The sequence below is a fragment of the Aphelocoma coerulescens genome, chromosome 26 (genome assembly GCF_041296385.1).
Source record: "Aphelocoma coerulescens isolate FSJ_1873_10779 chromosome 26, UR_Acoe_1.0, whole genome shotgun sequence".
Lineage (NCBI taxonomy): Eukaryota > Metazoa > Chordata > Aves > Passeriformes > Corvidae > Aphelocoma > Aphelocoma coerulescens.
Window position 1 is genome coordinate 3,883,088 of NC_091039.1, and position 7,580 is coordinate 3,890,667.

The following is a 7,580-nucleotide window of genomic DNA, read 5'->3' on the forward strand; positions in this document are numbered from 1 at the left end:
AACAGAACAAGCCATCAGTTCAGACTCGCATCCTAGTGCAGCTCCTGCCGAGGTAAAAGGATCCTTCACGCTGCCCAGACCATGGGTTCCTTCAGCTGAGTTCCTACGGATGTGAACTGGAATTCCCAGTGCCACATCTCTAAACGGCTCATTGAGTGCCTGAATTAAGTGGAACCTCAGGGACTGCAAGTTGGATTTCACGGAAATCCCTATGCTGGATAAAGTGAAAAAGGGAAAGATGATGCTGGCACACAGAGATCATTCCATGGGGCTGTTTCAAGCCTGCCGTGTGAGCCTGCCCAGAGGCTGTGTGGAAATGGGTGCTCTGGGAGAGGCCTTGGAGGCAGGCACAGAGCTGGCAATGGGAGCAGAGGGAAGCAGCAGCAGGTGCTGAACTGCACACGAGGGGTCGTGTGAGGATGTGAGAGTGGGACAGGGGAAACAAGCACCGGCTTAGGGATGATGTGTCCATTTTGGGAGAGGGCAACCTTTACCCAACTTGTTCCATAACCAGGATGGTCCACACAGCAATATTTGTCAGTTTTCCAAGTGTTCATGACTTGCCCATTAGGAAAAAGGAATTCTGATAATCTGTCTTAACTTTCTAGTATTCTCTAATAAGATGAAAAACAGGGAAGGACCAGAAGGTCAAATATGCTATAAGCATGGTTTGGACTTTTATTTCCACACTAGTGGAAAGATTACATTTCCCAAATTTGCAGAATAGCTCTCATACTTTACTAATTAATCTGATTCTGATGAAATATTCCAACTGCAGCTGCTTAATCTGTTCTCTTTTGCATTGTGTGCATGTTTTGAGACTGTTGCTTTTATAAAATTATCTCATTCAGCACTTCTGCTCCAGGCTTGATTATCTCTGGGATCATAAAGAACCTTCATCTGATAAAGCATCCTGGAGTTTTCTCATGTGTCTGTGTGAATGGGGATTTAAACTCGAAAGATGATTTAAGTCAAAGGGAGTCCTGCTAAAATATTATTGCTGAAAACATTGTTAATGAAGTCGGTGCTATTGAACAAAGCTTTGCGGCACAAAGCCTCAAGCACACCCCGGATCACCAACAGTAGCTTCAGTTAGCAAATAAGAATCAAAGCGGCGAGTCAGCATTGCACAGCTTGTTATTTTGAGTGGCGGATGTTTACTGTTGGAAGGGACAAACAGCAGTATCAGATAAGACGGGAGCCCCGCAGATCCCAGCCAGGATTGATCACGCTGTGAGGGAGCAGCCGCGGAGATAAGCGGGACCCGGGGTCAGGGCCGCCGGCCCTCCGCAAACAGCCTGTGCCGAGCAGCGCCCGCTCGGAGCCGGCCTTGTCCCGGGCTCCCCCGATCGTTCTGGGGCCGGGCCGCTGCGGCCGAGCCCGGCGCTCCCGGGGCACGGGGGGGCTCGGACACGCGGGACCGCGGCGTGGGGCGGGAACGGCTCGTGGGAGGGGGGGGACATCTACCTGGGGCAGGCGTGCGCCGGGGGAGGGCGGTGTTCCCTCGCCCCAAAACACCCCCGCAACACCCCAAAACCAACGGAAGCTCCACGGCTTCGAGCATCCCCACGGGAACGGCCGCGGCAGCCCCGCGCCCCGCCCCGGCCCCGTCCCCGCCGCCCGGCCCCGCTCCGGCCCCGCCCCTGGGCCCGCCCCGGCCCGGCCCCGCCCCCCGCCCCGGCCGTGGCGCTCTGGCGCCGCCAGGCGAGCCCTCGTCGCAGCGGCGGCCTCGCGCCGCTCCGCGCCTGCGCACTGGCGGCGCCGTGGCCGCGGGCGGAAGCGGCGTCCCGGCCCCGCGGGTTCGCGTCCGCCCGCGCCCGGCGGCGGGGCCGGAGCGGGGCCGAGAGGGACTGAGGGGGGAGAGCGGCGGCGGGGGCCGCGAGGGACATGGGCCCGCCGCGGGCGTGAGCAGCGCTGCCCGCCATGAGCTGCACCATCGATAAGATCCTGACGGACGCACGGACGCTGCTGGAGCGGCTGAAGGAGCACGACACGGCGGCCGAGTCTCTCATCGACCAGTCGGCCGTGCTGCACCGGCGCGTGGCCGCCATGCGGGAGGCGGGCGCGGGCTGCGCCGACCAGGTGAGCGCGGGTGGGGCGACCCCCGTGTCTCGGCGGGGCCCGGGCAGGGCGGCCGGGCCGACCCCCGTGTCTCCTCGGCAGGGCCCGGGCGCCGCGGCGGAGCGACCCGACCCGTCCCGGCTGCGGCCGCACGTGGTGCTGGCGCAGGAGAACACACAGATCCGCGACCTGCAGCAGGAGAACAGGGGTGAGCGGGGCCGGGGGCGTTGCTGGGGGCTCGGGGGCGGATCCTGGCGGTGATGTGCAGAGGGGCTCCGGGGGTGTTGGGCGGTGTGCGGAGGATGTCCCGGCGGGAAGGTCTTGTCGAGGGGAGCAGAGGTGCGTCTGTGTCGCCTGTGGCAGAATCGCTGGATGCTCCGGTGGGTCCCGGGTCAGGGAATGTCCTCAGCCGAGGGGATCCGGGCAGCCCCACCGCAGTGCCAGCTGGTACCCAGCGACCGCCTCGGGGCTCCTGCTGTGGCTGCCGGTCGTGGCCGTGACGTGCTGTGTTCTGCAGAGCTGTGGGTCTCGCTGGAGGAGCACCAGGACGCGCTAGAACTCATCATGAGCAAGTACAGGAAGCAGATGCTACAGCTTCTGGAAGGGAGAAAACGTGAAGATGCAGAACCAGTCTTGAAAGTCCATCAGGCTAATTCTGGGGTAAGGTGGGATGGCGAGTGCTCAATACCCCTGTACCCTGTCTCTTGCTCGCTGTCATGCAATCTTTGTTTCCATTCCTGCAGTGTCAATGCTCCAAAATACATTTTCTCCAAATCTGGTCCCTCTTTGCTGGTATATTTCCCTCTGTTCCTTTCAGAGCACACAGGTTGTAACAGCTGTCCCAGAGGACACTGAACGGTGAAACCCCTTCACAGCCCAGGTGGAGGCTTTTTCTTTCAACCAGGTGGTGACTTCCCTGGGTTAAGCTTAATGTACCTGATCCTTTATAATAATATCTAAGATATCCAAGTTGTTATCATTCCTGTCCAGTAGCTGTAATGCAGGGGAAAAAACTTCCTAAATCTCTGTAAGCTGCATGTGTTTAGTTCGTAAAGCAATTTCACTCCCAAGTGTTTTTAAATCCAGATACTCAGTGCAGTGGCCTAAAAGTGTCCCTTTGTCCAGATTGGGCTCAGTGATTTCAGAACTCTGAGATGTGGCTGCTGATAACTGCTGCCTGTTTCATATTTAGGTATCTAATAAGAATAGAATAACATGAAATTTCTGTTTAAAACTTAGGAATTGTATTATGCATTTTTTTAAAATGCAGTTTTATGTGGTTAGAGAGCAGCAGGTTGGTTCAACCCAGTGACATCTCATAACTTGTGATTTTTCATTGGAACTGGAGCCAGCCTAACTCTTTTCGTGTGTGTCTTTGCACTGATATGTGGCAACTCACTGGTTCTCCTTCATGAGTTGCTTAACTCCTCTGAAGGTAAGTGGTGTAGCAATGTCTGGTTTCCACTGCCTGCCTGAGTGCACGAATTGCTGTTTATCAAGGTTTTACATCTGAACAAAACTTGACAATACGAAGCTGAAAAGGCTCTGAAGGAACCCTTGAAGGGATGTCCCTTGACTCCCTCAATATCTAGGCAAAGTCTTCTGTACTTCAGATTAAGTCCATGAGTTTTTTCCTCCCCACCATTTGGAGAAAAGTAACAAACTTCTAATGTCTTTAGAAGAACTATATTCTTATTATAACCATCTTCCTGTTTAGAAAAATAATAATGTTTCTTCCCAGAAGTCTTTCGTGTTCTCCAGCTCTCTTCTGGATGCTCTAATTTGTTTACATATTTTCTGAATAATGGAATTCAAACCTGATTCCTCTGCTCTGTGATACATTTATTTTCCAGAGGCAGTAGAAGAACTATGGGCACTTAAAGAAACTCCACCCTGTCACATTATGTGATGTACTGCTCTTCAAGCAGGAGCTCCATGTTGGGATGTGTCAGTGTTGCTTCCATGTACATTTCTGAGCTTCTGCAAAATGCATCTTCCAGAGGATTATTTCTGTATCTAGACAGATTCTTTAAAATCTGCCTCAGGAGGCTCTGGTCTTACTTGCTTTAGTTTTATTGCTTGATGTTCTTCTGAGATAAGGTTGTTTACTCCACTCTTGAAATCTTCTTTGCTTTTATTTTTGGTGTCTTTATAAATTCAGTCAGGCTTTTCTAATAAAGCAATATAAAATTTGCTGCCTACTAATCATGTTCACATGAACCTGAATCTGCTGTCTCAGACCTTGTCACACTTGAGATTATTTCCCTTTAAGTCAGGGTGCCTTATCTTGCTGGCTGCTGTGTCTATTCGCTGTTTTCACTGATGACTCCTGATAAAGGACAATAAGGTACAAGTTCTTATCCTTAAGTATACAAGGTAGAAAGGATTGCAAGTGCTTGGGAGGAAAGGATTAAAATTCAAAACAGAAGGAGAATCCAAAATCAGGAAAATGGAAGCAAGTGATTTAGAAGGGATAAATTACAACTGTTGCTTTTGCCTGGGTTTACTGCATGTATTAATTTTATGTCTTTCAGGAAATTGAAAGTCAAATAGACAGAATATGTGAGATGGGAGAGGTGATGAGAAAAGCTGTTCAAGTGGACGATGAGCAGTTCTTTAAAGTTCAGGAGAAACTGGCTCAGTTGGAGGTAAGAACCAGGAGCCAGTTGCTGAAGATAAAATGAGCTTTGGGGGTCTCTAGACTTTGTCTGGATTGTCTATGTTTGTGTCAAGGACTTACTGAGAATTTGGGGACGGTGTCAGGAAATGCAGAACATGATTATTTTCAAGTTCTTAATGTTCATATTATTTTTATATATCTATATGTATATATAAATAAAGCCAGAAGCAAAAGATAAGCTTTAAATTATGTGGTTCCCCTTGTGGCAGCACTGTATTAATACTTGCCTTACAAACTGTGTGGTGTGTCTGTGAAGGAGTGGGACTGTTTAACATCCTTTAACTATGAATTAGCACCTTTCTGGGATAGTCCTTTAGTTGTGAATTAGCTCGTTTCTATTTCAGCAAAAATGTTGATTTTGCAGCTTGAAAACAAAGAGCTGCGTGAGCTGCTGTCAATCAGCAAAGAATCCTTCGAGGTGGGGAGAGATCTGCCAGACTGTGAAGCTTAGGCCACAAAAACCTCATCTCCAAGCCTTCAGAGACTGTTATGAAACTACCTGACAAGGATTTGTTGTTTCAGGTGTTTCCTTGTATATTTGTTTTATCCTTAATGTGTGTGGGCTGTTTTCTCTGCATTTTTCTGAAGTGTTGATGGCAAAAGCTTGCACCCTGCTCTGTCTTAGTACCTGCAGCACTCAGATGCTTAACACTGAAGTATTGGATGTGTCTTCCCTTGTGATGGTTCATTTCTTCTCCCTTTGTTATTTTTTTATGAGCTTTAGTTAATAATTCCAGCTGTGCAGATGGCTCTTAAATCCATCTTGTGTGTAGCTAGAGAACATAATGCAGGTTGTGACTATTGTGCTTGATGGAAGGAGTAAGAGATGATTGAGAAACCACAGTGTGAATGGCAGGGCCATGGTTTGCTCTGGCTGCACAGGGCAGCTGGGCTCTGCAGAGTGAGTGACCCTCAGATTCTGGCTGGCCTGACTTTGTTACCTTGCCACTGCTGAGGGGCAGTGAGATAACAGCAGATGCCAGCAGAGCACTTGAAGGAGTTACTCCTGTTCAGAGCAAACTTTACCTTGTTTTAGGGGTGAAGATTGGTGTTAAGGACCCTTCCTGACACACACATTTTTGAAGGATTAACCTTTTTTGGTCGATAGACCTGTCCCAGCCTTACAGTGCTCCCAGTTATCAGCCAGCCCTGCTCCGTTGGTGTGCTCAGAGCCTGCCAGAGCACAGCACCTGCAGATCAAAGCTCTTTGGCCTCCCACTGCTTTGGGTTCAGGCACAATGAGCTCAGGTCTGCCTCAAAACTAAACCAAACCACCTCCATACACAGGTTTTTTAATGTCACATCACAGGTGAGTCTGGTGACAGGTGTCCCATAGTTACTGCAGGTCCTGTATTGAGTGCAATTAGAGGTGCAGTCTTGTAGGAGTTTCTCAATAGGGTGGTATTTTTAACGACACTTTTATATAAAGATTTCTGTCCTACCTGTGATCAAAGAATAATCTTCCAAGAACAGTAAACATCTCATTTCCACTATTAGCTTAAATTTTTAATGCCACTTTTTCCCAAGTGAGACTTTTGATAGATGCAGAAGGTGACTCGTTCCTGTGTTTACTGAGAGACAGTGAACACTGGAGACATTGTGAAATTTGGAATATCCAGCAAGACTGGTAGATATAAGGGATTATCTGTACAGGAGTGCTCTGGTATACAATCCTTTTCTATTAGAAATTGTTCAGGAGGGAATAAAAAAAAAATCCAATGGGAAATATTTTCTCGAGTGTTTTCTGTTTTGTGAGTCCGGGGGGAATTTCATGTATTCTGCATGTTCCCAAGCCTTTTGCACCTGACTGAAATGTTACAGTGACTAAAATGTTGAATTTTCTCTTTCAAATTAACATCATCTGGAATGCCTGTGATGAATTTTTATCTTCACTCTCTCAGTGTAGGGTAACATCTCTCCAATTGGGTCCTTGCTGTGCAGCCAGAAAAAAACCAGAAACTAAATAGCAGTTGCTTTGGTTGAGTTTATTGTTAATTAGTAGCCGGTGAAAATTGGCAAGGGAAGTTCAAATATGTTCACAGAATATCCCAAGTTGGAAGGGACCCACAAAGATCATGGAGTCCAACCACTGGCCCTGCACAGACACCTCAACAATTCCACCCTGGGCATCCCTGGGAACGGTGTCCAAATGCTCCTGGAGCTCCGGCAGCCTCAGGGCTCTGCCCATTCCCTGGGGAGCCTGGGCAGTGCCCAGCATCCTCGGGGAGAAGAACCTTTCCCTGATACTCAACCTAAACTCCCCTGGCACAGCTCCACGTTCCATTTGCTCCTCTCCCATTCTGGATCTGTAACTGGAATCTGTGCCTGTAAATGGCCCGTTGTACATGGTTCCTGAGGGCTGCTGGGCATTTTCAGAACTTGCTCCACTCGTGTTGGAAACTGGGCTGGAGCTTCAGGACTGGAAGGGCTCTGCCTTCTCGGAGTCCAGACACAAAGCGTCTCCCCCGAGCCTTCAGCTCAGTGGGAGCTTCAGCGAGCGCAAGGCTCGTGTCCCTCCCTCGAGCTCTGCCTGCCCAGCACCGAGGTGTCCCCTCAGGGCGCAGCTTCCTGAGGGCCTGGAGCGTGCCCGCTGCACCGTCCCGGCCCGAGCTCTCCCTCCCTCAGCCGAGGTTCTCTCTCTCCCCTTCAGCCGGGGCTCCGTCCCCTCTCAGCCGGGGCTCTCCCTCTCCCCTCAGCCGTCTCAGTCTCTCCTCTCCCGAGGTCTTCTGTCTCCCCTCAGCCGGGGCTCTGTGCCATCAGCCGGGATTCTCTTTCCCCTCACTGGGTTTCTCTCCCCTCATTGAAGTTCTCCCTCTCTTCCCCCCGCGCGTTTTGCCTC

The 7,580-nt window shown here is 50.3% G+C and overlaps 1 protein-coding gene across 3 annotated transcripts; it reads left to right on the top strand.

Moving 5' to 3' along the window:
- Positions 1 to 1,764: 1,764 nt before the first annotated feature.
- SIKE1 (suppressor of IKBKE 1) lies at positions 1,765 to 6,467 on the top strand. Of its 3 annotated transcripts, XM_068995793.1 has the most exons (5): positions 1,767 to 2,082; positions 2,164 to 2,269; positions 2,579 to 2,721; positions 4,596 to 4,709; positions 5,106 to 6,467. In XM_068995793.1, the coding sequence occupies exons 1-5, from the start codon at positions 1,924 to 1,926 to the stop codon at positions 5,190 to 5,192; spliced, it is 609 nt and encodes a 202-aa protein (XP_068851894.1). In that variant the 5' UTR covers positions 1,767 to 1,923; the 3' UTR covers positions 5,193 to 6,467. The 3 variants fall into 3 exon arrangements, with proteins under 3 accessions (XP_068851892.1, XP_068851893.1, XP_068851894.1); XM_068995791.1 differs by having other exon boundaries at positions 1,765 to 2,269; XM_068995792.1 differs by having other exon boundaries at positions 1,765 to 2,269; positions 5,086 to 5,174.
- The last annotated feature ends 1,113 nt before the right edge of the window (positions 6,468 to 7,580 follow it).

What these genes read in the sequence shown, in the direction of transcription:
- SIKE1 (XM_068995791.1), top strand. Translation starts at nt 1,924, where the DNA reads ATGAGCTGCACCATCGATAAGATCCTGACGGACGCACGGACGCTGCTG. An exon ending in CCTGCAGCAGGAGAACAGGG is followed by an intron (nt 2,270 to 2,578) that starts GTGAGCGGGGCC and finishes TGTGTTCTGCAG; the next exon opens with AGCTGTGGGTCTCGCTGGAG. An exon ending in TCCATCAGGCTAATTCTGGG is followed by an intron (nt 2,722 to 4,595) that starts GTAAGGTGGGAT and finishes TATGTCTTTCAG; the next exon opens with GAAATTGAAAGTCAAATAGA.